Here is a 27,725-nt window from a genome sequence, read left to right on the forward strand (position 1 = left end):
GGGAGTAACACTGCAGTGGTCTGGGGGTGTGATGGAGTGGGGGATACCTGTGTGTATGTGAGTGGCTCACAGAGGGTGTGGGGTCCTGCTGAGGGTAACCCTGACAACCAGGTAACACCTTTGTACGGGAGACAAAGGAGGAGGTGGAGCCTGAGGGGTTTGAATTGGAACTGGGAGTTGGAAGCAGTTAGTCTGGGCTGAGGGAGAGAAAGACAAAGGAGGGGGCAAGGCCCCAGCTCTGGGGGCCCCTCGGGGCCTCCTCTCCCCAACATGGATTGGACTGGCTGTCTCTGCCAGCTGCACTGACTCCTCTGTACGATGCTGTGTCCTGTCGGCTAATAAACCCGCTGTTCTCCTGCTAAGTGAGAGACTCTCCTGCCTACGGCCGGGGTGCAGAGCTTGGGGGACCCCAGAACCCCATCACACTGGTGTCAGAAGTGGGATGTTCTGCACCCCGAGGATGGAGCATCCAGCAGTAAGTGACCGGGGCCCTGGAAGAAGTGGGGCCTGCGAGACCCAGGTGTGCTGAAGGGCAGTGAGGTGCAGTTCCCCAAGGCGGAGGGGCCTGCGGCCGAACCCAAGCAACTGCGGTCGTGGTCCTCGAGAGGGGGTGTCACACCCAAGGAGGGGTTACTCCTGGGAATCTGTTGGAGTCGGTCCCAGAAGGTGGAGGGGCCAAGAGCCCAACCCCCAGGAACAAGTGACCCCTGAGGAGGCTGACGCTGAATGAGTCCTTCCCAAGACAGGGTGCTCATGGTCCCTGAGAGCGGGTGTCACACTGAAGAAGGGGTTCCTCTGGGAGTCTGTTGGAGTCGGTCCCAGAGGGCAGAGGGGCCTACGGCCTAACCCCGGGCAGCTTGTGACCCGCAAGGAGCCTGGCACACTGAAGGGATTCTTCCAGGAATCGTGGGGTGCAGAGGGCATCAGCCTGAGAGCCTGCAACCACGCTGAGCAACTCTGCTGTGAAGTGGCAGCACCTGGAAACGAAATCGAGATTAAAGAAGCTGGACAAGGCAGCGTGGATGTGCAGTGGCAGAGGTGAGGGTTAAGGAAAATCCTGCAGAGGTGAGCCCGGATCGGGGCAGGGAACCCTGGACTGCCTGGAGCTCTGAACCGAGTGGCCTGCCGCAGCTCAAGGAGGGAAGGAGCGATTCCAACCCATCATCTACTAGTGGCCAAGACAGACCTGCAAAAAGTTTTCCAGGCCTGGGCCGAAGAAGGTGCCTGTGTGTCTGTGCAGGAAAGCAGCTGATACACTGGGAATGGCAAGTTGTCTGTGAGAGAAGCTGCTTCACCTTCTGTGTGTGTGTGGAGACCAGCCGGGGGCTGGGACAAAGGAGAGAGTGTCTCCCATTGTCTGTCTGTGTTGAACAACAGCAGCAGCAGCCTGGGGAGAGAGCAGAGCCTGCGTTTGGAAAAGGTGCCAATGAGGAAACTAGCCCATTGTCTGAGGAAGATTCACCAGCCTGGGGTGGCTGGAGAAGGATCCACCAGAAAAGAGCATTCCAGGTGTGTCTCTGAATCCAGCCATGGGGGCTGGAGCAGAGGGAATGGCTCTGGGATGGGCAGTGGTATCCCTGCTAAGGACGCTGGTCCTTGGTGCAAGAAAAGTGCTTCTGCTTCTGGGGAAGTGAATCCTTTGCCTGAGCCTGTGGGGGCTCGAGATGGAGCCAAGATCCCAGAGCTGGATCTGAGGGCAGCTGAAGCCCAGATGGGAAGTGGGCCTACCTCTGTGTCTCTCAGGGGGGATGATGCTTTAACTCGGTCTGATCCAGTTAGTATCATCAGGGAATCCCAGAGACCAGACGATTCTGGTACTTGTTCTTTGCCTGATGCTGAGGTGTTATTGGGAGGGGGTGAGAGGACTCTGTCCTACCAGAGTCATCCTCTCGCCAGGACACAAGAACAGACGGGCAATGGAGTTATGCTGACTGATGAAGATAAAGGAGCTGGTAGCAGAAGGGAGGAAAGGGACCCTAACCTTCTGTCCGGTGGTACTGGCTGTCTGCCTGGAGGGGGATTACGTGGGAATCTGCCTAATGGGCCAGAAGTGATCCTGGGTGTAGGTGAACCCCAGGAGCTGGTTGTGGCTCAAGGGAACAGTGCCCCCGTGGAGCCAGACAGGGGTGAGTTATTGTTTGGGGAAGCTCTTAAGGAAGAGAATTTCCCGGAAACTTTTCCTGACCCGTCTGTGGGGACTGCAGAAAATGGGAGTGAGGTGAAGGAGAGTGAACAGGAAAGGTGCTTGTCTGTCTGTAAGAGCCAGAGCAGCCCTTTGCCTGGGGAGAAGTTTGTTTCAGCTCCTGATGGCCAGGACCTGCCTGAGTGTGAAACCACTGGCTGTGCTCTGGAAGGGTCCAAAGCAGGCAGGGTAAAAGTTTCTCAGGAATTGGAAGCTGGTGCAAGTAAAGTGAAAACTATCAGGTAGTGTGAGCAGCCCTGTGAGAACCAAGTAAAACAGCTGCACAGTCAGTCTCTGTAGGATGCAGGAGAGGTTCAGCAATTCCCCATCTCCAGATGCTAGAAACACTTATATTCTCACACTGGACTCCAATTCTGATTCCACTGGGAGGCAGAAGTTGGAGGTAAAAGGACAAAGGAGCTGTGGGCCTGGTGGGCCAGTAAGGGATAAACAGGGATTCCTCCATGTGGATTCTGTGTCTGGGACTCACAAAACAACTCTCAGAAAGCAGTTTGGTTTGCAAATTTCCAGACTGGCAGGAAGGGGGCCGTCTCCCTGAGATCATCAATGGCCCAGCTCTTGTTAGAAGGGAGGGCACAGCCAGAGAGATCAAATTTCCACCCCAGGGGCAAGAGAGAAGATTAGAACTTGATGGTGCTAAGAAAGGCCTCAGCCATTTGTCCCCAAAATACCAGATTCTCAAGGAGGTTACACAAAAGTTGTGGTCTACCAAAGAGCAACGTAAATGTACAGTTGCAATGGGTTTGTTCTGTTACTCACGCTGACTGCTGTAACCAAGCTGTAGAATTGTACCATGCACTGAATGTTTGGAAAGAGCCATGTGACATGATGACATTGATGTAGAAGCATGAGTTGTATGTTGAAGGAGTCTGTAACTCTGAAATGTCACCATTGTTCCCTGTAACTAGTCTTGCAACCTGTCACATGAGGAGGAACATTCCAAACCTATTGTGTGGCATGGAAGGGGAAACTGAGGCACACAACCATTTTGGTGGTCTGGCTAAATGCCAAGGATGGAAGCATTTGTACCTTCCTTTACTGGACTGTAACTGAATTCCAAACATTGGCTGGAGCAGCTGTATGGGCTGGTGGTCAGACAGGGCAGGGCCCAAACCAGAAAAGAACTATTTGATCTGTTGGTGCTGCAGCATCTGTATGGGCTCTGCTTGCCCGATTTGAGAACGTGGCTGATGGACCGGGGCTGAAGCAGGGAGACCGACCAACCTGAGGGAACTAAAGGGACTTGTCCGGCTGCATCACATGAAAAGGGCCAATACCAAGCTCCTGAGTTGGAGCCTCCCCCAGCAGGATTATGACATGGAGGTGGTGCACATCAAGGGGAGCACTGAGGGTGCAGCCGATGCCCAATCACGAGGGGAGGGCCCCAAACTTCCCCAGGTCACTGGCTGAGTGACCCCGCTCAGTTCGGTCTGGAAGGGGGGAGAGATGTGATGGAGTGGGGGATACCTGTGTGTATGTGAGTGGCTCACAGAGGGTGTGGGGTCCTGCTGAGGGTAACCCTGACAACCAGGTAACACCTTTGTACGGGAGACAAAGGAGGAGGTGGAGCCTGAGGGGTTTGAATTGGAACTGGGAGTTGGAAGCAGTTAGTCTGGGCTGAGGGAGAGAAAGACAAAGGAGGGGGCAAGGCCCCAGCTCTGGGGGCCCCTCGGGGCCTCCTCTCCCCAACATGGATTGGACTGGCTGTCTCTGCCAGCGGCACTGACTCCTCTGTATGATGCTGTGTCCTGTTGGCTAATAAACCCGCTGTTCTCCTGCTAAGTGAGAGACTCTCCTGCCTACGGCCGGGGTGCAGAGCTTGGGGGACCCCAGAACCCCATCACAGGGGGCGCCCGGCCCGATGGGGCCTGACCTCGGTCGCTGTGTGTCTGGGGCGCCTGGCCCGACGGGGCCCTGATCTCGTTCGCTGTGCGTCTGGGGGCGCCCGGCCCGACGGGGCCCTGATCTCGGTCGCTGTGTGTCTGGGGACACCCGGCCTGACGGGGCCCTGATCTCGGTCACTGTGTGTCTGGGGGCACCCGGCCTGATGGGGCCCTGACCTCGGTCACTGTGTGTCTGGGGCGCCCGGCCCGACGGGGCCCTGATCTCGGTCGCTGTGTGTCTGGGGGTGCCCGGCCCGACGGGCCCTGATCTCGGTCACTGTGTGTCTGGGGGCACCCGGCCCAATGGGGCCCTGATCTCGGTCACTGTGTGTCTGGGGGCACCCGGCCCAATGGGGCCCTGATCTTGGTCACTGTGTGTCTGAGGGCGCCTGGCCTGATGGGGCCCTGATCTCGGTCGCTGTGTGTCTGGGGGAGCCCGGCCCGATGGGGCCCTGATCTCGGTCGCTGTGTGTCTGGGGGCACCCGGCCCAATGGGGCCCTGATCTTGGTCACTGTGTGTCTGAGGGCGCCTGGCCCGATGGGGCCCTCATCTGGGTCGCTGTGTGTCTGGGGGAGCCCGGCCCGATGGGGCCCTGATCTCGGTCGCTGTGCGTCTGGGGCGCCCGGCCCGACGGGGCCCTGATCTTGGTCACTGTGTGTCTGGGGGCACCCGGCCCAACAGGTTCTAATCTTGGTCTGGACAGCGTCTGGCACGGCATGGGTCTGATCTCATCTTGGTTCTGAGCAGTGCTTAGTGTGATGGCCTTCAGTGGGGCACTTGGGCGCTACCATAACACATCTAATAATAAACCACATCCATTTTCCATTGTAGTCGCAGGCCCCCTGTCAGAGCAGCAAATCGCCTATGTCTGCCGAGAAACGCTGCAGGTGAGTGTGGGCAGTCCCTTCACACTGGTCTCAAAGTTGGGGCTGCTCAGCATCCTTCCCACGGGGTAGGCCCCGCCGCCACTGGGGTCTGACTGGGGGCCAGCCGTGCTGGCCTAATCTCCTGTGTGCTTTCAGGGTCTGTCTTACCTCCACAACCAAGGCAAGATCCACAGAGACATCAAGGTAAGGAGCTTCTGGCTGGACTGGTCAGGCAGTGCGGCCGAGAAGGCTGGGACTCGCTGACCTCCTCGGGGATGGAGCTCTGCAGAGGGAAGCAGCTGCAGAGTCCTGGGCTGGCTGTGGTACCCTGGCGCTGGCACGACTTGTGGCTGATGGAGCCTGTGGCAGGGCAGATGGGTGGCAAGTCCCTGAGTCGGGGGCTGGCGGAGCTCGCAGCTGGGCCAGAGGGACCCGGAAGAGGCCACCTGGAGGCTGGTGGCGCTGACAGCAGGTTACCCTGTCCAGCCCCACCTACCCCAGTGTAGCCTCATGGGTCACCCCAGCTGGGGCCTGGCCACGACTTTCGTCCCCAGCCGCTCCCTCTCCTGCAGTGCCTGGGGCCATCGTCCCACTCATGCGCGCTCCAGCCCCTGCCACAAAAGCCCAGCCCCACATCTCCACAGGCCCGGCCATTCTCCAGCCTCTTCTCTTCCTTGCCCCTGCAGGGAGCCAACATCCTCATCAACGAGAGCGGGGAAGTGAAGCTCGGTGAGTGAGGGGCCCGGAGCCACGGGCCGGACAGGCTCCGGCCTCCCCCACAACACACGCACCCCTGCAGGCTTCTCCCTGTGAGCCAGGCCTCGGCACAGCTGTGGGAGGAAATCCATGGGGCAGGGTTGGGGGGTGCAGGTTAGCTGCGGTGGGGTGTGGGGCTGAGGGACCCGGGGGCGGGGGCAGCCAGGGTTTGGGGTGCAGAGTCTGACACCCTGCCAAGGCTAAGCAGAGCTTTTCCTCTCCTCCCCCAGCGGACTTTGGGATCTCAGCGCAGATCACTGCCACCTTTGCCCGCAGGATGTCTTTCATCGGCACCCCGTACTGGTACTGGCGGGCGGGCGGGCACGGCTCTGCATGGGCGCCTTGCAAGGGGGAACGGCTCACGGTCCCGCCGAGGGCCCCAGCTCCGGCCCACATGTGTGCCATGCGCGCGTGGGCAGTGCTGTGCGAGGGAAGGGTGTGCCCCAGGCGCGTGCGTGCCTCTGTGTGTGTGTGTGTGTGTGTGTGAGGCACAGTGCTGTGTGTTTCCCGGGGGGGATGTGCGTGAGGGGCAGTGCAGGGTGTGCTCTGTGTGCGTGTGTGTTGGGGCAGTGCTGTGTGTGTGTGAGGTGTGTGTGTGTGTGTGTGTGTGTGTTGAGGCAGTGCTGTGTGTGTGCAGGGTGTGTGTGTGTGTTGGGGCAGTGCTGTGTGTGTGCAGGGTGTGCTGTGTGTGTGTGTGTTGGGGCAGTGCTGTGTGTGTGCAGGGTGTGTGTGCATGTGTGTTTGTTGGGGCAGTGCTGTGTGTGTGCAGGGTGTGCCGTGGGGGTGTGTGTGCATGTGTGTTTGTTGGGGCAGTGCTGTGTGTGTGCAGGGTGTGTGTGCATGTGTGTTTGTTGGGGCAGTGCTGTGTGTGTGCAGGGTGTGCTCAGGTGTGTGCAGAGCACTTTCATGTCCTAGGTGTATGCTGGGTGTGAGGGAGGGCGGTGTGTCGGAGGTGTGTGCTGTGGGAGGGCTGTGTGTACAGGTGTGTGCCGTGGGGGGTGTGTGTGAGGGGCAGTGCTGTGTGTGCCCCAGGTGTGTGCTGTGAGGGGTAGTGTGAGCGCAGGGCGTGTGCGCCCAGGTGTATGCAGAGTGTGTGTGTGCCTGGGTGCACGCAGGGCAGGTGTGTTCCCCAGTGAGTGCTGCTGTGGGAGGCCTGTGTGTATGAAGGGGGTGTGCCCTGGTGTGTGCAGGCCTGCGTGTGCCCTGTCTGGTGGTGTCTGTGGGCACCCGGGGCAGTGCGGGCTCAGCCGGGGGGGTGGGACTGGACGAAGGGGGGCGATAGAAGACCTCTGCCCATCCCCTGCCCCCTTTGCCCCACACCAGGATGGCGCCCGAGGTGGCGGCGGTGGAGCTGAAGGGCGGTTACAATGAGCTGTGCGACATCTGGTCGGTGGGCATCACGGCGGTGGAGCTGGCCGAGCTGCAGCCCCCCATGTTTGACGTCCACCCGCTGCGGTGAGCCCCTGGCGCCCCTGCGTCCTGCCCGGGGCCTGGGATCCCTGCCTGGGGCGGGCTTGGCCGGCAGGGGAGGGGGCAGCAGGGGGGCAATCGAGCAGAGATGAGGGACCCGGGAGTCCGGGTTTTAGCTGGGAGCTGAGCGTACAGAGGGCCCCGCCCAGAGGCTGCTGAGGAGGGAGCTGGCCCCCGCCCTGCACAGCCTGAGTGGTTTCCTCTCTGGCTGCGTGTGGGGGTGGGCCGGGGTTTATCTGGGAAGCCCAGACAAGCTCAGAGCGCGTCAGCGGCTCGGTGCCCCCGCACGCACGGCGCAGTGCCCGTGGGCTGCCCTTTCATGCGGCGGCTGCATCCTGCCCCTGCTCGGGGCTCTCCCCTGCTGCCGGCCCCAGCTGGGAGTTTCGCTTTCAGCTGCCTGGGGCGGAGGAGGAGGTATAAGGGGTCCGTCTGTCCAGCCCTGATCTGCCCCCCGTTGCTTTGGGTACTAAACTCCTGGAGATAATTAAGAGCAAAGCAGACTGTGAAGAGCTTCAGAAGGTCCCACAAAACGACGCGATTGGGCGATGGAACGGCGAAGGAAATGCCATGTCGATAAACGTAAAGTAATGCGCCTAGGAAGAAATAATCCCACCTGTACGGACGCAGTGACGGGCTCTAATCTCACTCTGACCACTGGAGGGCTCCTGGAGACATCCGGGATAGTTCTCTGGAAACAGCCACTCAATATGCAGCAGCCATCAACAAAGCAAACAGTGTGAGGAGTCATTTAAAAAGGGATCGGGTGCGTCCACACTTGCATTCCTCTTTCGAAAGAGGTATGCAAATGAGGTAAATCGAAAATGCAAATGAGGTATAAATTTGCATATTTGGTCCCGTCATTTGCATATTCTAATTTCAAAAGAGCATCTTTCAAAAAAAGAAAGCCAGGCTGTGTCTACACTAGCCCAAAACTTCGAAATGGCCATGCAAATGAAGTGCTGAAATACGTATTCAGCGCCTCATTGGAAATGCCGGCAGCCGCAGCCCTTCGAAATGGCTGCGGCTCGTCCAGACGGGGCTCCTTTTCGAAAGCACCTCACCAACTTCGAAATCCCCTTATTCCTGACAGCAGATAGGAACAAGGGGATTTCGAAGCAGCCGGGGTCCTTTCGAAAAGGAGCCCCTTCTGGACGAGCCGCTGCAATTTCGAAGTGATGCGGCTGCTGGCATTCTAATGAGGTGCTGAATATGCAAATGATGTACAAAATATGCAAATTTACACCTCATTTGCATACCTCTTTCGAAAGAGGAATGCAAGTGTAGATGCCCCCTAAGACATGGACTCTTTCATTGCCTCTTTATAACTCCCTGGGACGCCCACAGTTTGAACACAGCATGCAGATGTGGCCGCCTCCTCTCAAAGAAGATACCTCGGCATTGGAAAAGGTTCTGAAAAGGGCAACGAAAATGCCTGGGCTGGTGGAAGAGCTGCCGGCTGAGGAGAGATTAAAAGTCAGGGGCTTGTCAGCTTAGACGAGGGGAGACCTAGCAGGGATGTGAGCGAGGTCTATAAAACGATGACGGTTGCGGAGAGTTAATAGGGAAAAGTGATTTACTTGTTCCCATGACACTAGAACGAGGGGTCACCAGTGACGGGAATGGGCAGCAGGTATAAAACTAACCAAAGGAAGTTCTCCTTCATGCCGCATCGGCCTGTGGAACTCCTCGCTAGAGGATCTTGCAAAGAGCAGGACTTGACGAAGGAGATAAATTCCTGGGTGTTAGGCCCATCACGGGGTATTAGCCAGGCTGGGTAGGAATGGGGCCATCGTCGCTGCCAGAGGCTGGAAAGGGATGACAGGGAGGGATCACTTGATTCCCTGTTCAGTTCACGCTGGCATTGGCCTCTGCCGGTGGACAGGACACGACCTTTGGTCTGACCCAGTCTGGCTGTTCTTATCCACCCTGGGCCTCAGCACGTCGGAGTCCATCTGCCTGGCCTCCTGGCTCCAGAGATGGCTGCTTCTGCTACCTCCTGCCTTGGTGCCACCCCCTTCCTGACCCTGCCTGGAACCGGGGCCCTGGAGCCTGTGCCTGGCTGGCTCCCACCTGCAGCAGGGAGTCCTGCCGGTTAACGGCCCCTTGTGCCGGCTTGTGTCCCTGCAGGGTGCTGTTCCTGATGTCCAAGAGCGGCTACCAGCCACCCAAGCTGAAGGACAAGGCCAAGTGGTGAGTGGAGCCTCCCCGCCGCCTTGCACCCCCCGCAGTGCTGGCCTGGCCCCCCACGGCATCGGAGCTGAGTGTTCACCCCCCACTGCACCGGGGGCACCTGCCCAGGCCCATGCGCCCCTCTGCTGCCCAGCTCTGAGGAGGGGGTTGCCCAGGTCTCACCTGTGCCCCATCGTCTGCTGCTCTCCCGTGGCCCAATGCAGCTGAGGCTGGGGAGAGGCTGGAGCTGTTGAAAGCCAGGGACCCCGGGATCTGCTGTGGGCTGGTGGGGGCTGGGAGCCAGGACTCCCCCGTCGCTCTGGGAAGGTAGCAGAGTCTGGTGGTTAGAGCAGGATGGGGCCAGGTGCCAGGATTCCCAGGTTCTGTCCCTGACTCTGCCACAGCTTTGCTGTGTGACCTGGGGCGCCACTGTGTGCCTCAGTTTCCCCTCTGTGACAGCGGGGGCTGGGCCCTCTCTGAGGCTGACCTCCCGGCCTCGTTGTGCCTGAAACCGCCCCCCCCGCCACAGGACTCCAGCCTTCCACAACTTTGTGAAGGTGACGCTGACCAAGAACCCGAAGAAGAGGCCGGGAGCCACCAAGATGCTGAGCGTGAGTACGGGGGAAGCAGGCCGGGCCCACGAGCTGCCCACCCCGCGGCTCCCTGGCTGCTCACCTCACCCCCGACCGCCCTCCCTCCCTCTCCAGCACCAGTTCGTGGCCCAGCCTGGCCTGAGCCGGAGTCTGACGCTGGAGCTGCTGGACAAGCTGCGCAACCCGGACAAGCTGCCGCGCTGCTGCGAGCCGGAGGAGGAGGAGGCCGAGGTGAGGGGGGCGGGGGGGCACGTGGCTCCCGGGCAGCCCTCACCCCAGCCTTAGGACCAGGCCCGGAGCGAGCGGGTGTGAGGGGCTGTGGCCCCCCGGCACCGCCCCCCAGTTCCTGCCCCCGATTCTCCAACTCACAACTTCCCCTGGGTCGCCCCCAAGCCTGGTCTTCCCACCCCCCTCCTGCCTGTCCCCCCATTGGTCCCCCCCGGATCCCCCAACCCTCCCGCCTGTCCCCCCACACCCCCTCCATTGCTGACCCTGGATTCCCCCTGAACCCCCCATCCTGTCACGCTCCATGTCTGTCCCCCAGACACCCCCTCACTCTCATCCTCCCCCACCCACACCTCCCCCCCAAATGATTGTTGCTTAGATCCCCCTGAACCCCGGTGCCCTCTCTTCCCAGCTGCCACCCCCGGTGCCCCGGCGGATCCACTCCACACACCGGCACACCCCCGTTGAACGCAGCAATTCGGACATCAGCTGTACGTGCCTGCGGGGACCCCTGCCTTAGCCCCGCTTCCCTGGGCCCCCTCTGTGCCCCTCCCACCCCCCCGGGACCCCTGCCTTAGCCCCGCTTCCCTGGGCCCCCTCTGTGCCCCTCCCACCCCCCTGGGACCCCTGCCTTAGCCCCGCTTCCCCGGTACCCCTCTGTGCCCCTTCCATCCCCCCTGGGACCCCTCTGTGCCCCTCCCATCCCCCCTGGGACCCCTGCCTTAGCCCCACTTCCCCGGGACCCCTCTGTGCCCCTCCCATCCCTCCCAGGACCCCTGCCTTAGCCCCGCTTCCCCAGGACCCCTCTGTGCCCCTCCCATCCCCCCTGGGACCCCTCTGTGCCCCTCCCACCCCACCCGGGACCCCTGCCTTAGCCCCGCTTCCCCGGGACCCCTCTGTGCCCCTCCCATCCCCCCCGGGACCCCTGCCTTAGCCCCGCTTCCCCGGGACCCCTCTGTGCCCCTCCCATCCCCCCCGGGACCCCTGCCTTAGCCCTGCTTCCCCGGGACCCCTCTGTGCCCCTCCTGTACCCCTACTGGGACCCCTGCCAAAATCCTTCCCTCCCCCAACTGGGAACCCTGCCATGCCCCTTCCTGGGATCCCTGTGGTGCCCCTCCCGCACCTGACTGGCACTGGGCCCCTGCTGTGCCCTCTCCCGCCACTTGGACCCTGCCATGGCCCTTGCTGGGACCCTGCTGTGCTGGGGGGAGGGGGGGCTGGGGGTCCCTCCGGCAGGTTCCCGGGGGACAGGGAGGGGCTGCATGCCAGCAGACCTGTGGTTGGTGTCAGGAGCGGGCCCCATGTGACTGGTCTCAGCTGCCTCTCGTTCCAGTGCATCCCATCAAGATTAGACCCCACAGCAAGGAACCGGCCCCCCCGTGCCAAGTGGTAGGTGCCGCTTCGGCTCCCCCCCAGCCCCTCCATCTCCTGCAGCTCCAGCCCCTCTGACTTCGCCCTCCCCAGCGTGGGGGGCGGTCCCCAGGCCTGGCCCCCATCCGCAGGCAGAGGTGACTCTCGCTCCACGGGGACAATGGGAGGGGGATTAGGCCACAGGGACGCAGCGTGGAACTGACTTGTCAGCCCAGGAGCCAGAAACTGTCAGTCCTGTCCCTGTGGGGGAGCAGGGCCTGGAGGGGGTCCCTGAGCCGGGGCCCTGGCCTCCATCCTCCCTCTCCAGCCAGCCCAGCCCGTCCCCATTCAACTGCCCAGTTCCTGTGCAAACCAGCCAGGCCCCTGCACCCAACTTTGTCCTGTTTCCCGGGACGAAAGGTGTTACCTGCGGGCCTGGGTCACATCTGGCTGGAGGCCAAGTGTGTGGGTGGGAGAAATCATCATAGGGAAACTCCCATCAACTATACGCTGGTGCTGTGCCGAGGGAAACTGAGGCACGCCCGCTGGGTTACTGCAGGGCCGTAGGAAACACACACAACCTAACCTGGGGGTGAAATCCTCACCCACCCCACTGCCTCACCCCAGCCCCTCCAGGGGAAGTGGCACCAGCAAGGGATTGTTCTGTGCACAGCCCCCTCTCACATGCCAGTCCCCCCTGCCCAGCCCTTGGACAGAGCACACCCGTGTGACCAGCCCCCAGCACTGGGCACATGGGGCTGGTGCAGGGAGCAGAGCAGAGGGGGCTGGGCACACGAGTCGGGGTGCTGGATGCAGGGGGCTGAGTGTTTGGTGCAGGGGGTTGGTGCTGGATGCAGGGAGCTGAGTGCTGGGTGTAGGGGGCTGGTGCTGGATGCAGGGAGGTGAGTGCAGGGGGTTGGTGCTGGATGCAGGGAGCTGAGTGTTTGGTGCAGGGGGTTGGTGCTGGATGCAGGGAGCTGAGTGCTGGGTGTAGGGGGCTGGTGCTGGATGCAGGGAGCTGAGTGCTGGGTGTAGGGAGCTGGTGCAGGGTGCAGGGAGCTGAGTGCTGGGTGTAGGGGGCTGGGGCTGGATGCAGGGAGCTGAGTGCTGGGTGTAGGGAGCTGGTGCTGGGTGCAGGGAGGTGAGTGCTGGGTGCAGGGGGTTGGTGCTGGATCAGGGAGCTGAGTGCTGGGTGTAGGGGGCTGGTGCTGGATGCAGGGGGCTGGTGCTGGATGCAGGGAGGTGAGTGCTGGGTGTAGGGGCTGGTGCTGGATGCAGGGAGCTGAGTGCTGAGTGTAGGGCCTGGTGCTGGATGCGGGGAGCTGAGTGCTGGGTGTAGGGGGCTGGTGCTGGATGCAAGGAGGTGAGTGCTGGGTGTAGGGAGCTGAGTGCTGGGTGTAGGGGGCTGGGGCTGGATGCAGGGAGGTGAGTGCTGGGTGTAGGGAGCTGGTGCTGGGTGCAGGGAGGTGAGTGCTGGGTGCAGGGGGTTGGTGCTGGATCAGGGAGCTGAGTGCTGGGTGTAGGGGGCTGGTGCTGGATGCAGGGGGCTGGTGCTGGATGCAGGGAGGTGAGTGCTGGGTGTAGGGGCTGGTGCTGGATGCAGGGAGCTGGTGCTGGGTGCAGGGAGCTGGTGCTGGATGCAAGGAGGTGAGTGCTGGGTGCAGGGAGCTGAGTGCTGGATGCAGGGAGCTAAGTGCTGGGTGCAGGGAGCTGGTGCTGGGTGTAGGGGGCTGGGGCTGGATGCAGGGAGGTGAGTGCTGGGTGTAGGGGCTGGTGCTGGATGCGGGGAGCTAAGTGCTGGGTGCAGGGAGCTGAGTGCTGGGTGTAGGGAGCTGGTGCTGGATGCAGGGAGCTAAGTGCTGGGTGCAGGGAGCTAAGTGCTGGGTGCAGGGAGCTGGTGCTGGGTGCAGGGAGCTGGTGCTGGGTGCAGGGGCTGGTGCTGGATGCAGGGAGCTAAGTGCTGGGTGCAGGGAGCTGGTGCTGGGTGCAGGGAGCTGGGGCTGGATGCAGGGAGGTGAGTGCTGGGTGCAGGGAGCTGGTGCTGGGTGCAGGGAGCTGGTGCTGGGTGCAGGGAGCTGGTGCTGGGTGCAGGGAGCTGAGTACTGGGTGCAGGGAGGTGAGTGCTGGATGCAGGGAGCTGGTGCTGGGTGTAGGGGCTGGTGCTGGGTGCAGGGAGCTGGTGCTGGGTGCAGGGAGCTGGGTGCAGGATGCCCATGGATGTGCTGGCTTGTGACCTGATTGCCCAGGCATGGGGGCCATGTGCTGGGGGGGGGGCGTGTGAATCCGCCCTGGCTGCTCAGGCCCTGCCCTGCCTTCACCCCACCCTCCCTGTCTCCCCACGCCCAGGAGATCAGCTTGGACATCAGCTACAGCACCAGCAGCAGCACCCCCGGCTCCATGGGCAGCTCCAGGTAATGCCCAGGGCCTGCTGAGACTCGCCCCCCCCGGGGATGATCAGCCTGGGCCCCACTGGGGGGAGGGGTCTGCCCAGGGGCCTGGCTGGGGTGTACTTGGCGGGGAGTTGGACCAGCCTGGGGGCCCTGTGGGGGGTTGGGGGAGTCGGACCGGCCAGGGGCCCTGCGGGGGGGTTGGGGGAGTCGGACCGGCCGGGGGCCCTGCAGGGGGGTTAGGGGAGTTGGACCGGCCCGGGGCCCTGCAGGGGGGTTGGGGGAGTCGGACCGGCCGGGGGCCCTGCAGGGGGGTTGGGGGAGTCGGACCGGCCAGGGGCCCTGCGGGGGGGTTGGGGGAGTTGGACCGGCCCGGGGCCCTGCAGGGGGGTTGGGGGAGTCGGACCGGCCGGGGGCCCTGCGGGGGGGTTCGGGGAGTCGGACCAGCCCGGGGGGTCCTGCAGGGGGTTCGGGGAGTCGGACCGGCCGGGGGCCCTGCAGGGGGGTTGGGGGAGTCGGACCGGCCGGGGGCCCTGCAGGGGGGTTGGGGGAGTCGGACCGGCCAGGGGCCCTGCGGGGGGGTTGGGGGAGTCGGACCGGCCAGGGGCCCTGCGGGGGGGTTCGGGGAGTCGGACCAGCCCGGGGGGTCCTGCAGGGGGTTGGGGGAGTCGGACCGGCCCGGGGCCCTGCAGGGGGGTTGGGGGAGTCGGACCAGCCCGGGGGGTCCTGCAGGGGGTTGGGGGAGTCGGACCGGCCGGGGGTCCTGCAGGGGGTTGGGGGAGTCGGACCGGCCCGGGGCCCTGCAGGGGGGTTGGGGGAGTCGGACCGGCCTGGGGCCACTGGCCGGCCTCAGACTCAAGCTGTGGCTCATTTGCAGGATTGACGTGTTGGACTCGGACAACGACTATGACGACGTGGACATGTAGGTGCCTCCTCCCCTGCATGGGGCTTCCCCGGGGCTCAGCAACCCCCAGGGATCAGGGAGAGAGACATCTCATGTGGGCGGCCATGTCTGTGTGGAGCTGGCTACTGTGGGGCCCTGCCCCACTCCCCCCTTGGCCAGCAGCTCTGGCCCATCCTCCCAAGGCCCTGTCCCCCTCCCAGGCTGGCAACTCAGCCCCACCCCCATCCCCTGGGGACCCTGTGGGCGGGCGGGGGGGTCAGGTCAGCGCCTCACGATTTCTTTTTCGCCCTCGGTCCCGTCTCGCAGCCCCAGCAGCTGTGACCCAGCCAGGTACGTGCCGCGCCCTGGGCTGGGGTGTGGGGCTGGGGGCTCTGTTGCCCCTCCTAGCCCCCAGGACCACGTGCCCCCTACTGACACCACCTGCCCCCCGGCCAGCCACCGGCCCAGCCTGCCCCCAAGAGACCCCAGCTGGGGCGGGTTCCGGGGCCTGGGGATCATTCTCCGGTCTCAGGGGTTCCCAGGTGGGGGTGTGGCCCCAGCAGGTGGGGGCTGGCTAGGACATGGGGCTGGGGCCACCTGGGGGGAGGGGGCTCCCTGTGCTGGGGTGGGGGAGGTGCGGCGGTGTGGAAGTCCTGGGGGGACCCTGAGCTGAGCCCTGTTCTCCGCCCCAGGGCCTCGCTGCCGAGTGACGCTGACGTGCCGCCCCCGCTGCCCCCCAAGGTGAGTGCCCACTCGGGGGCGGTGTGTCAGGGAACACCAGGGCTGGAGAATGGGCACCCAGCCCCTGCCCTCAGCCAGCTCACTGCTCCCTAGTGCCCTGTCAGCCCCCCAGGTGCCCCTCCATCAGCCCCCAGCCCAGTGCTCCCCCGTCTGCCTTTCTCGGCCAGCCCAATACCCCACCTGTCAGCCCCCGCCCAGCCTGGTGCCCCCCATCAGCCCTCCCGGCCAGCCCGGTGCCCCCCGTCAGCCCCCCTCAGCCCAGTGCCCCCCCATCAACCCCCTAGCCCAGTGCCCCCTGTTAGGCCCCCAGGTGCCCCTCCGTCAGCCCCCCCAAGCCCGGTGCTCCTCCATCTGCCCTTCTTGGACAGCTCGGTGCCCCCGTCAGCCCCCCTCATTCTCCTGAGTTCCCGTCTGCAGCCCAAGCTCCGGAACCCGTCAGATGAGGCCCCCGCCGAGGAGACATGGCCCCAGGCCAGGGGGCAGCACCTGCAGCGCCCCAGCACCCCGGTCTCCCTGGTGCGATGTGCCAGTGGGCCTGTGGGGAGCCGGCCCCTTCCTGCCACCCAGCATGCTGCCCCCCGCCGCTCCCACCTCTCCGCCAGCTCAGGTGAGTGTCCTGGAGCCCCGTTCCAGAGCTGCTTCTCCCCCCAGTCGCCCCGAAGGGCCCTGCACCTTCTCCCTGCCCTGTGCACCCCACAGCGAGTCCCTCCACCCAAGGGCCCTGCACCCCGCTGGGTCTGAGCTCAGCCTCCCTGTGCCCTGTGCGCCCTGCAGCGAGTCCCCCCGCAGGGCCCTGCACCTCATGGAGTCTGAGCTGCCTCAGCCGTGACCCAGCCAGCGGGTAGAGGGGGTTGTTGGTTGACCAGGGCCCAGCTAGAGCGGAGCTGGCTGAAACGGCACCACGCTGACAAGTCCAGCATGGGGGCAGGGAGCCCCGGGCCCAGCCCTGCGCCACCAGCCAGCAGAGACTGACCCCCGCCAGCTGCCTGGCCCCCAGCACACGCGTTGCTCTCCCTGGCCTTTGCCTGGCTTCTGGGGCCAGAGACATTTGGTGCCCCCCACACCGCTCCCAGCCCCAACCCTGGGTTACAGGGGGTGGCTGGAGCAGCCCCCACAAGAGTCACACTGTTTCCCCACCACTAGCCATTGGTTCGGTGCCCAGGGAAACTGAGGCACATGTCCTAGTCCTGCAGAACTGTCAGACTCCCATCGGCTCCCCTGTAACATGGTGAAAGGAAGCGCCCCATTCCTGCTCCAACAGGGCTCCTGCTCGGGGGCCGCGGGGTGGGAGTGAGAGGGTGTAGTACTGGCGGCCTCTCCAGGCACAGCTGCGAGAGCCAAACCTGGGCAGACTGCTGAACCCAGGGCTATGCACAGCCCTCGCCTGGGGCCCCTCCTCGCAGCCACCCAACCCCTCACACGGTGCAACTCTCTGCCCCCCCGGCCAGCCCCGTCACACACGCAAACCCCTCGCGCGCTCCAGCTCCCCAAGCTGCCGCCAGAGCCCTCCGCATGCAGCACGGAGATGTGAAAAACAACCCCGGCAAAGCCCCCAGCTGCTCCCTCCCCAAAGGCCCAGCCACGTCCACGCAGACCTGACACACAAGAGCAAGCCGGGCCCGGCCCCAGAACCAACCAGCCGACGGGGTCCAAACGACGCCCCAACAACTGACCAACAAGGGGGAGAGCAACAAGGGATAAAAAGGCCATTCTCACGCCCCCCCCACGTCCCCCCCATGCTCGCCCCCCCACGTTCACGCCCCCATGTCCCCCCCACATTCACCCCCCATGCCCCCGACGCTCACCCCCCACGCACACCTCCCCCCATTCACCCCCATGTCCCCCCCACGTTCAGCCCCCCCACATTCACCCCCCATGCCCCCGACGCTCACCCCCATGACCCCCACATGCACCTCACCTTCCCCCCCACATTCACTCCCCATGTCCCCCCCACGCACACCTCCCCCCAATCACCCCCATGTCCCCCCCATGTTCAGCCCCCCCACATTAACCCCCATGCCCCCAATGCTCACCCCCATGACCCCCACATGCACCTCACCTTCCCCCCCACATTCACCCCCATGTCCCCCCCACATTCACCCCCATGCCCCCCACACTCATCTCACCTTCCCCCCCACATTCACCCCCCATGTCCACCCCACGTTCAGCCCCCCACATTCACCCCCCCATGTCCCCCCTATGTTCACCCCCCCAACGTTCAGCCCCACCCCCACGTTCACACCCCATCACAAAGCTCCTGGTGCCGGCTGCAGCAGATGGCTGCGGCTGCTGGCCTAAAAGGCTCTAGGGCCCCTCCTGCTGGGCTGGGGCCCCTCCTGCAGGAGATGCTTCTGGAGCACTGAGCTGGAACGAGGCCAAAGCAGGAGGCGCTGCAGGGCCCCGTTCGCCCCTGCCCCTCACTCACCCGGGGAGGGGCCCGGCTACGCCGGCGCCTGGCAAGCGGGCAGGGCTGTGGCAAGTCTGGGAGCGCTGCTGTTGCCTGCGTGCTGGGTGGCGCGGCCGCCACTGGGGCTCAGCGTCTGCCAAGGGCTGGGCCCTGGCGCGTCGGGCGTCGCCTGGCTCGGAGCCCTTTGGCGCCTGCAGCGCCAGAGCCAGCTGGTACACCGAGCGTCAGTGATGCCCCAGCTTTCCAGCCGCCCTCCTGGCACGAGCCAGGGGCAGCCCGGGCTGCTGGGTGCAGGCATGGGCATGTTCTGCGCCACCAATGTCAGTGGGGTGGGGTGGGGGGGCAGAGTGATGGGGGGAGGGGCTGGGAGTCGGGAGTGGGGGGGCGATGGGGGAGGGGGCTACGAGGAAGGGGGCTGAGGCCTGTCACAGCTGCCCTTCTCCAGGGTTTGGGGGCCAGGCTTGAGCCCTCTGCTCCGTGTCCCACCCCCCAGACCCCACCCTGTGGCCCGGACCGCCGAGCGAGGAGCCTCCCAGCCTCCCGCCTAAGACAGAAAGGAAACAGAGACAGGTGAGCCCCCCCCAGCACTCGACTTCACCTGGGCAGGGGGTGGGGGTGGCCCTGGCGCCTGTGGGACGGGGGGTGGGGTGGCCCCAGCTTGGCCCTTTCTCCCAGCCCAGCAGCCCAGGGGTGGGGTGGGCAGGATCCCGGGCGGGGGGCATTTGGGGGCTGGGGCTGAGTCGCTGCTCTGCCCTGCAGGATGGATCTCTCTTCAAGAAGGTCTTTAACGGCTGCCCATTGCGCATCACTGCCGCAGCCACCTGGACCAACCCCAGCACCCAAGGTAGGGGCCAGGTGTGGGGGAGCCCAGGGAGGCAAGTGGGGGATGGGAGGTCCCTGGCAGGGGCAGGTGGTGGGGTTGGGGCCCCAGGGAGGCAAGTGGGGGATGGGAGGTCCCTGGCACGGGCAGGTGGGGGGTGGGAGTTGCCGAGATAGGGGGCGGCAGGGTGTGGGCAGCCCCACGGTGGGTGCAGGGCATGGGGTATCCCAGTGCCAGGATCCCTCCCCGCCCACCCCACGTCAGGACCATCCTGGCCTTGTGACCACCCCCCCAGCATCCTTCTCCCACACGGCCCTCATCTCCCTCCCCTCCCCCCCCCGTTCAGACCCACACCTGATCCTGGGGGCCGAGGAGGGGATCTTCACCCTGAACCGCAGCGAGCCGGAGGCCACGCTGGAGCTGGTGAGAGCCGGGGGGGGAGGGGGCAGGTAGACAGTGAACCTCTGGGGCGGGAGGAGGCAGGGCATAGAACTGTATGGCCGCAGTGGGGGGCAGGGAGTGCCAGCATGCCCCATGGGGTGGGGAGGGGAGAGCAGGAGGAGAGCAGTAGAGTGGGGGTGCAGGGCCTGCTATGGGGCTGGGGAGGGCAGCAGAGGGCAGGCCAGCAGGGCCCGCTATGGGGCAGGGCTCACTGGCGCCCCCTGGCTGTGGCCAAGCAGAGGCGCTGACCGTCCCTTCTCTGGCAGCTCTACCACAGCCGCACCTCATGGGTCTACTCCATCGGCAACGTGCTCATGTCCATCTCAGGTGAGCGCCAGGGGGCAGGGGGTGGAGCCTGGGGCCAGTGGGGCCTGTCCGCACCATCTGGGGCAGCTCTGACACAGCTGCAGGGTGGGATGGGCAGCAGGAAGGAGACCAAGGGCTGGGCTGGGCTGGGCTGCGGGTCGGGAGTGATGGGCACCAGCAGAGCTGGGGGGCACAGGGCTGGGCTGGGCAGGGCTGCGGGTCGGGAGTGATGGGCACCAGCAGAGCTGGGGGGCACAGGGCTGGGCTGGGCAGGGCTGCGGGTCGGGAGTGATGGGCACCAGCAGAGCTGGGGGGCCCAGGGCTGGGCTGGGCAGGGCTGCGGGTCGGGAGGGGCCCTGGCAGAGCGAGGGGCGGGGCGGCTCTTTCCTAGAAGCCCAGTCCCAGGTGACCCCCTACCCTTGCAGGGAAGACCCCCCAGCTGTACTCCCACAATCTGCCCAGCCTGTACGAGCAGAGCAAGAGGGACCAGCGACCCGGTGTGCACATCACCCCCCACCGCCTGCTCCCCAGGTACTGCCAAACACCCCCCATGGGGGCTAGCTGGGGTGGGGGGGCCTGTCTGTAGAGCAGGGGGAACATTCTTGTGGAGAGGGGCTGGCGGGGATGGCGGAGGGAGGGGGTGGCAGGGGTTGGGGGGCTGGCAGGCTGGCTGGGGGGCAGCAGACAGCCGGGGGAGGGGGTGGCAGGGGTTGGGGGGCTGGCGGGGGGGCAGGGCTGGGCTCCCTGGGGGGCTGTCTATGGGCAGACAGCAGCGTGCAGAGTCCCGCCTGCCCGGCTCAGCCAGCCGCTCCCCTGTGCAGGAGAAACGCCACCTCCACCAAGATCCCCGACACCAAGGGCTGCCGGGCCTGCTGCGTGGGTAAGTCCCCCCGCTCCCTGCCGAGCCCCCTCCCCAGCCCCGCCCACCGGCCCCCCGGGAGCCTGACCGCCCCCCCGCACTGTCCCCACAGCCCGGCACACGCACAGCGGCTGCCACTACCTGTGCGGGGCACTGGAGAGCAGCGTGGTCCTGCTGCAGTGGTACCAACCCATGCAGAAGTTCATGCTAGTGAAAGTAGGTTGCCCCCAGAGGGGCAGTTCTGTGGGGCCGGGTGCAGTGGGGGAGGTGTGGGGAAGGGGTGGTGGGGGAGTGGATGGGGTGTGAGGGGAGGGAGAAGGGGGGGTGGCAGGTGAGGGGCGATGGGGGGATGAGGGTGGTGGGTGAGGGGCTGGGGGGGATGGGAGCAGGGGGTAGCGGGTGAGGGGCTGTGGGGAGTTAGGGGGTGGGTGAGGGGCTGTGGGGGATGGGAGCAGGGGGTGGCGGGTGAGGGGCTGTGGGGGGATGAGGGTGGTGGGTGAGGAGCTGTGGGAGATGGGAGCAGGGGGTGGCGGGTGAGGGGCTGGGGGGGATGAGGGTGGTGGGTGAGGGGCTGGGGGGGGATGAGGGTGGTGGGTGAGGGGCTGGGGGGGGGCTGGGGGGATGAGGGTGGTGGGTGAGGAGCTGTGGGAGATGGGAGCAGGGGGTGGCGGGTGAGGGGCTGGGGGGATGAGGGTGGTGGGTGAGGAGCTGTGGGAGATGGGAGCAGGGGGTGGCGGGTGAGGGGCTGGGGGGGATGAGGGTGGTGGGTGAGGGGCTGGGGGGGATGGGAGCAGGGGCTGGCGGGTAAGGGGCTGGGGGGATGAGGGTGGTGGGTGAGGGGCTGTGGGGGATGGGAGCAGGGGCTGGGGGGATGAGGGTGGTGGGTGAGGGGCTGTGGGAGATGGGAGCAGGGGGTGGCGGGCGAGGGGCTGTGGGGGGATGAGGGTGGTGGGTGAGGAGCTGTGGGAGATGGGAGCAGCGGGTGGCGGGTGAGGGGCTGGGGGGGATGAGGGTGGTGGGTGAGGGGCTGTGGGGGATGGGAGCAGGGGGTGGAGGGTGAGGGGCTGGGGGGGATGAGGGTGGTGGGTGAGGGGCTGTGGGGGATGGGAGCAGGGGCTGGCGGGTAAGGGGCTGGGGGGATGAGGGTGGTGGGTGAGGGGCTGTGGGGGATGGGAGCAGGGGGTGGCGGGGGAGGGGCTGGGGGGGATGAGGGTGGTGGGTGAGGGGCTGTGGGGGATGGGAGCAGGGGGTGGCGGGGGAGGGGCTGGGGGGATGAGGGTGGTGGGTGAGGGGCTGTGGGGGATGGGAGCAGGGGGTGGCGGGTGAGGTGCTGGCGGGGGGGGGACGAGCATGGCAGGGGGCGGGGCTTGGCCTTGCCTGGGCACAACCCAGCCCCGCTCACCGGGCGTCTGCCCCCCCAGCACTTTGACTTCCCACTGCCCACGCCACTGCCGGTGTTCGAGATGCTGGTGGCGCCGGGCGAGGAGTACCCCTCCGTGTGCATTGGGGTGAGCCGGGAGCCCTCGCCCGCCCGGCCTGTCCACTTCCACACCATCAACCTCAACTCCCTCACCTCCTGGTTCACCCACAGCGGCACCGGTAAGGCGCGCGGGCCGGCCTGGGGCTGCGATGGAGGGGGGCTGTGCCGGGGGCACTGATGAGGTGGCCATGTGCCGGCAGGGGGAGGGGGACAACCCCGACCTGAGAGCGACAGGTTTGGCAAGGGGGACAGTGGGGGTGGGGCACTGTGCCGCCCTCCCATCCCCCCCCAGCTCAGCCTGGCCTGGTCTCTTTGCAGAGAGCTCGTGCCCCGGGCCGGTCCAGGTGACCCAGATAGACGACAAGACGGTGCTGGTTCTGCTGGACAGTAAGTGGGGGGGGGCACCCGGCTGGGGCAGGGGCCCATGGACATGGGAGGAGGCTGGGGAGGGGGAACAGGCCCTGTGCCTTGGGGCGGGGGAGGGGCAGGCGGGGGGGGGGTACGGGGGGAGGAGCTCCAGACGCTGACCCCGCCCCTCGCTCTGTGTCCCAGGGAGCGTGAACATCGTCACCCTGCAGGGCGCCCTGGTGCGGAGGCTGCCGGCCCCCGACAGCACCTTTGACGTCGCCGTGGAGGCTGTAGGTGGGTGTTTGTGGGGGAGGGGCCGCTACTGCCCCCCCCCCCCGGGCCGGGTGCAGGACAGCGGTGCTGGGGAGGCTGGCGGCTGCGTCTCAGTGAGGGGTCCCCCCCACGAGCAGCTCCACCCCCGAGCTGGCTGCATTTCCGTGCTGGACAAGGGGGTCCCTGGGTAACCAGCGCCCCCGCCCATCCCGGTGGTTGCATGTCTGGCCATCGGGGGGGGGGGGGGGGCGGGGCAGGCTGGCGGGAGGGGAAGGGGCTCTGGGGGTGCTGCAGGCTGAGCTGGCTCCCCTCTCCCGCAGCGCTGGGGCAGAACTGCCTGCAGGCCTTCTGGCGCCATGGCGTACAGGTGTGGCACTTCGCCTCGGCACAGGTGAGTCCCCCGGGGCGCCCCCCCCCCACTCCCCGCACAGCTGGGGGTTCTTGGCCTCCCCTGGGGCGAAGGGGGTGTCTGCTGGCTGGGGGGGGCTGGGGGGGTGGCAGCGCTTCCAGCCCCATGGCGTCTCTCTTGCAGCTGATCAAGGAGCTGCGAGACCAACACTGCATTTTCCGCCTGCTGGGCACCCACAGGTAGGAATAACCCCCCCCACCCCCGCCCCGTGCCAGTCCTGCCCCTCCCCTCCCCCAGCCCAGGTCACGGTCCTGCCCCTCGCACCCTACCCCCCAGCACTCACTGGAGGGTCCCTCCCTCCCCTCCCCTCCGCACCCCTCGTCCCTTTCCCCGCTACACCCGAGGTTAGGGGTTCTGCCCCTCTCCCTGGTGCCCCAGCAAGTTGTGGGAACTGGCCCAGGGGCGCGGCCATTTGGGGCACTGGCCCATGAGGGTGTGGAGGGGGCTGAGGGATGTCTGAGGAAGTTTGGGGGTGTCTGCTGCCTGACCCCACTCTGCCCTCCCCGCAGCACGGTCGTCCTGGAAACGCGCACCACCACAGACACTCCCAGCAACCTGTACATCCAGGAGTGACCGGCAACCCAAGGGGCTTGGAGCCCCCAGAGCTGCTTTTGGCGAGAGACTGTCCCCCCCCCACCGCGGGGCTGGCCACATGGGCTGCGCCCCAGAACCGCGCCCAGGCCGCACTGGTGGGGGTAGCGCACGGCCGGGGGAGCCACCAGGTCACCCCGTGTAATTATTTGTACCAACAAAGTAGGACAATGCAGATGTGGCTGGTTTATCCCCCACCCCCGGATAAAGGGGGCAACCCCAACCCCCAGCCCTGTGGTGGGGGCAGGCCAGATGCCCCCCCTCCAGCAGCTGCCCTGCCCCCCCCCCAGGTTGCCTGGGACACTGCACTCAGGGGTAGAGCCAGGTAGGGGGAGGCTGTGAGTTGTGAAATTACACCAGCGACGGAACCCAGGTGTCTGGACCCCCCCACCCTGTTCCAGTGGCCAGCAACGGAACCCAGGCGTCCGGGTCCCCCACCCTGTTCCAGGGGCCAGCAACAGAACCCAGGCGTCCGGGCATGGTAGCAGCTGGGGGTAACCCTGCCCCCGGAAGAAGGGTCGGGGTGCTGCAGCAGCCACACACCCGTCGTTTATTGCTCGGGAAGGGGGAGGCGGGTGCAGCCCTGGGCCATGGCCACCGCCGCGCACAGCAGCCCTGGGCTCTGGGCCCCCCAACCCCAACCCGGCCCTGCACTCGGGGTAGGGGGGTACAGCCTCTGTGCATGGCCTGAGCTGCCCCACGGCTCAGCCCCATGGCGCCCTCGTCTATTGCCAGAGACCTGCACCTGCAGCAGCATCTTAGGGGAGAACAGCCCCCGCGCCCAGGGGCAGCTGTGGAAAGGCACTTGGAGTGGGGCCCCCGAGCACCCGCAGCTGGAAATCGGCAGGGACCACCCTGGGCCACAGGGTGTCAGCACCTGCCCAGCCTGTGACCCCTTTGCCCCCCCTAGCGCTGGCGGGGGCAGCAGTAATGCCACCCAAGCATCCAGCCGGGCCTGGCCTGGCTCAGCCCCTTCCTGCCCCCCACGGGGACTGGGGTCCCTGCCGGGGAGGGCGGGGGGGGGGCAGGTCTAGCCCAGCTGGTCTTCGTACTGCTTGCGGAAGCAGTCGCCGGCAGGGAAGAAATCCCAGCAGCGCTCCTGGTACATCTTCCAGACGTAGGACTCCTGTGGGGGCAGCAGGGGGAGTTAGGGGCGGGGGTGGGAACAGGCACCCACAAGGCAGAGGGTGGCACCCTTGGCTGGACCCCACTTCTTCCCTGGGCCCTCCGTCCTATAACCCCCTCCCCCATGGGACAGAGCCAGGGCCCCCCCAGCCCGTATCCCCTCCCCCCGTGGGGCAGAGCCAGCCCCCGCTCCCGGGCCCGTATCCCCTCCCCCGTGGGGCAGACCCCAGCTCCCCTGCCCCCCCGGGTTGTCACCTGGCCCGTGTGCTCCGTCTCGTCCTTGTTGATGAGGTACATGAGGAAAAACCTGAGGAAGTGGAGGGGGGGCGGGGGTCAGACCTCCGGGGCTCGGCGTGGAGACCTGCCCCCCCCCATTGGCCCCCTTAGCGTCACACCCAGCAAGTGCCCCAGGCAGCTCTGCCGGGTGCGGGGGGGGGGGGGGGGCTGTCACTCACACGGGGATGACCCCGCCCTCTCAAATGCAACTGGCCCCACCCGTCACTCGCCTGTCCTTGGCCCCGCCCCCCCCCCCCCCCCCCGCCGGCCCCGGCGCAGCCCCTGACTCACATGTAGTTGGCCAGGTTGTGCTCCTCCAGGGTGTGGCTCTCGAAGCCGTGCGGCGTCGTGTCGAAATAGTCACTGCCGATGCCGCAGATGAAGCACTTGGTCTGGCGGGGTGGGAGGGAGGGGTGAGAACCCAGGAGTCCTACCCCCCCCCCGCCCCCAAGCAGGGACCCCACACTAAGGGCTGGGGCAGGACAGCCCAGCCCAGCCAGGCAGCTCGGGCGGGGGGGAGGGGCAGGCGCCTGCCCTAGACACGCGTGTGGGTGCTCAGGTGTGGGAGCCTGCGGGGGGGGGGGGGGGGGGGCGGTCACTCACCTCCATATCCTCCTTCACCTGCTCCTGCTGGTCGCGCAGCTCCCCAAAGGCGTCAATGATCAGACCTGGGCACAGAGCCAGGGGCCCCTCCTGTCATGTGGGGCAGCAGCCAGCCTGCCCACGCTCACCCCCGCCCCCCCAGCCCGAGACAGGAGTGGGGCTGGGCACCGTCCACCTCCCCATCACAGCCCCCCCACCCAGCCAGGTAACACCCGGTCACCCCCCCCCCCCCAGCTGTCAGACCCTGCAGCCCGGTGAAACCTGGCCCCCCACCCCGCCCCGCAGCTGTCAGGACCCTCCCCCCCAGCCTGGTGCCCACCATCCCAGCCCCTCAGTTCACCCCCACCCCCAGCCCAGCACCCCGCCCTGGTCACCCTGGATGATGGCCAGCAGGATGACGATGACAAAGAAGAAGAAGGTGATGTCGAAGACCACACGGTAAAGCTCGTACTCATCGCCAGCCGGGTCCTCGATCTCGTCCCCGATGCCCCCGCCTGCCCGCACCCCCACGTACATGTGGAACAGGTAGCACTGAGGAGACATGGGGGGTGCTGCTCAGCTGGGGCCCCGCTGCCCTGGGGGCTGCCCCCCCAGAGCCATCAGACTCACCGCTCTGCCCTGAGACCAGGCCAAAGCCAGACACTCCCCCTGCTGGGCACAGGGACCCCCGGCCACATGGGAACCGTTTTCGTAACCACTGTCCCACGCCTGCCCCGAACCCCACGCGCCACCGGGCTGAGCAAGGGGCCCGGGGAAAGCTGGCAAGTCGCTGAACCGGTCTGTGCTGCTGCTCCATTTGGAGTCGCCAGCGTTGGCTCTGGGCTTGCAGCTGAATCAGCCTCTGGGCGAGCCCACAGGGACGCGGCCCCAGGTAAAGCAGCGCTGAACTCCAGCCCGCATCTCCGGGGGGTTTTGGGTGCAGCCAGGGGCAGAATGCCCCACAGGACTCGGGCAGGGGCACCTCAGGCCTCCCACCCAGGCAGGATCGTGGGCAGGGCATAAAGGGGAGCCCAGTCTTCAACCCAGCTCAGCACGCCAGGAGCATCTCTGCGATGAGCCGCGCCCGGCAGGATGGACCCCAGCGACTTTGGCGACAGCTCCTCCTCCGTCTGCTGCAGGCAGCGCTGATCTATGTGCCCCCGGTCCCTAAACGGCCCCCTCAGGGCTTGAGCTCACGACCCCCCAGGCCAATGCGCAAACCACTGCATTATCCCTCCCCCCGCCAGCCCCAGGAGCTTTATGGTGGTGGGTGGAATTTGGCCACCTTGGCTGTCCCTGCTGCCTCCTCAGCCAGCTGCGAGGAGCAGCAGGCGCCATGCAGGGTTCTCAGCTTGGTGTCCCCGTCCGGGTCCCTCATTTTAAAGCTGTGACCCTCACCGCCCAGCCTGTGGGTTTATTTGATCTGTCCCAGGGTTTCAATTGAGTCTGGGCCAGCAGCCCCTCCCGCTGGGCTGGGGGAGAGGGCCTGGTGGGTCGACATAGCCTCACCACCGCCAGTTCCACCAGTACTCCGCAGTGTGCCCCGCTCCAGGTGCAAACACTTAACCACAATTTTCACACACTTTGTGCGTGTATTAAAGAGCTTAAACTCAAGAGAAATTTACCACTTTCAAGAGGGGGGAAAACCCCCACTTGTTGCTCTCCCCCTTGTCGGTCGGTCGTTGGGGCGTCATTTGGACCCCGTCAGCTGCTTGGTTCTGGGGCCGGGCCCGGCTTGCTCTCGTGGGTCAGGTCTGCGTGGACATGGCTGGGCCTTTGGGGTGGGAGCAGCTGGGGGGCTTTGCCGGGGTTGGTTTTCACATCTCCGTGCTGCGTGTGGAGGGCTCTGGCGGTGGCTCGGGGAGCTGGAGCGCGCGAGGGGTTTGCGTGTGCGCCGGGGCTGGCCGGGGGGGCAGGGAGTTGCACCGTGTGAGGGGTTGGGTGGCTGCGAGGAGGGGCCCCAGGCGAGGGCTGTGCGTAGCCCTGGGTTCAGCAGTCTGCCCAGGTTTGGCTCTCGCAGCTGTGCCTGGAGAGGCCTCCTGAACTGGGGACCCGGCGCTCAGCCCCCCCACTCCGCCGGGCCCAGGGGCTCCCCCGCTCAGCTCACCGTCATCATGTCGTCGCATTTCATGTCGGGCTCGTCCTCGTCCTCGCTCTTGTTGTAGAACTTGCGGAAGAAGTTGAAGGCCACCACCGTGTAGAGGTACACGACCACAGCCAGCAGCCCCACCGTCATCACCAGCTGCGAGGGCACCGAGAGCTGGCACCAGTGCCGGAAAGC

At 65.8% G+C, this 27,725-nt stretch overlaps 2 protein-coding genes across 2 annotated transcripts in view; one reads left to right on the plus strand and one right to left on the minus strand.

The window, feature by feature from the left end:
* The window catches only part of MAP4K1 (mitogen-activated protein kinase kinase kinase kinase 1), a 41,925-nt gene extending 18,336 nt beyond the window's left edge, over positions 1 to 23,589 (plus strand). The window contains exons 5-32 of the mRNA XM_075015973.1: positions 4,919 to 4,974; positions 5,110 to 5,157; positions 5,640 to 5,682; positions 5,940 to 6,012; positions 7,033 to 7,164; positions 9,307 to 9,369; positions 9,878 to 9,959; positions 10,056 to 10,172; positions 10,579 to 10,657; positions 11,500 to 11,555; positions 13,863 to 13,927; positions 14,781 to 14,825; positions 15,114 to 15,137; positions 15,479 to 15,527; positions 15,945 to 16,134; positions 18,428 to 18,504; positions 18,694 to 18,778; positions 19,101 to 19,177; positions 19,462 to 19,522; positions 19,927 to 20,032; positions 20,323 to 20,381; positions 20,473 to 20,576; positions 21,782 to 21,959; positions 22,159 to 22,227; positions 22,393 to 22,482; positions 22,782 to 22,852; positions 22,994 to 23,049; positions 23,380 to 23,589. Of these exons, the coding sequence (XP_074872074.1) occupies positions 4,919 to 4,974; positions 5,110 to 5,157; positions 5,640 to 5,682; positions 5,940 to 6,012; positions 7,033 to 7,164; positions 9,307 to 9,369; positions 9,878 to 9,959; positions 10,056 to 10,172; positions 10,579 to 10,657; positions 11,500 to 11,555; positions 13,863 to 13,927; positions 14,781 to 14,825; positions 15,114 to 15,137; positions 15,479 to 15,527; positions 15,945 to 16,134; positions 18,428 to 18,504; positions 18,694 to 18,778; positions 19,101 to 19,177; positions 19,462 to 19,522; positions 19,927 to 20,032; positions 20,323 to 20,381; positions 20,473 to 20,576; positions 21,782 to 21,959; positions 22,159 to 22,227; positions 22,393 to 22,482; positions 22,782 to 22,852; positions 22,994 to 23,049; positions 23,380 to 23,443 (2,219 nt within the window). The 3' untranslated portion in view covers positions 23,444 to 23,589. The remainder of the gene's footprint in view (positions 1 to 4,918; positions 4,975 to 5,109; positions 5,158 to 5,639; positions 5,683 to 5,939; positions 6,013 to 7,032; positions 7,165 to 9,306; positions 9,370 to 9,877; positions 9,960 to 10,055; positions 10,173 to 10,578; positions 10,658 to 11,499; positions 11,556 to 13,862; positions 13,928 to 14,780; positions 14,826 to 15,113; positions 15,138 to 15,478; positions 15,528 to 15,944; positions 16,135 to 18,427; positions 18,505 to 18,693; positions 18,779 to 19,100; positions 19,178 to 19,461; positions 19,523 to 19,926; positions 20,033 to 20,322; positions 20,382 to 20,472; positions 20,577 to 21,781; positions 21,960 to 22,158; positions 22,228 to 22,392; positions 22,483 to 22,781; positions 22,853 to 22,993; positions 23,050 to 23,379) is intronic.
* Positions 23,590 to 23,995: 406 nt separating this feature from the next.
* The window catches only part of RYR1 (ryanodine receptor 1), a 123,555-nt gene continuing 119,825 nt past the window's right edge, over positions 23,996 to 27,725 (minus strand). The window contains 6 exon segments of the mRNA XM_075015975.1: positions 23,996 to 24,587; positions 24,842 to 24,893; positions 25,154 to 25,254; positions 25,466 to 25,530; positions 25,840 to 25,996; positions 27,552 to 27,686. Coding sequence (XP_074872076.1) covers positions 24,492 to 24,587; positions 24,842 to 24,893; positions 25,154 to 25,254; positions 25,466 to 25,530; positions 25,840 to 25,996; positions 27,552 to 27,686 — 606 coding nt within the window. The 3' untranslated portion in view covers positions 23,996 to 24,491.

The sequence above is a fragment of the Carettochelys insculpta genome, chromosome 22, assembly GCF_033958435.1.
Source record: "Carettochelys insculpta isolate YL-2023 chromosome 22, ASM3395843v1, whole genome shotgun sequence".
NCBI classification, from domain to species: Eukaryota; Metazoa; Chordata; order Testudines; family Carettochelyidae; genus Carettochelys; species Carettochelys insculpta.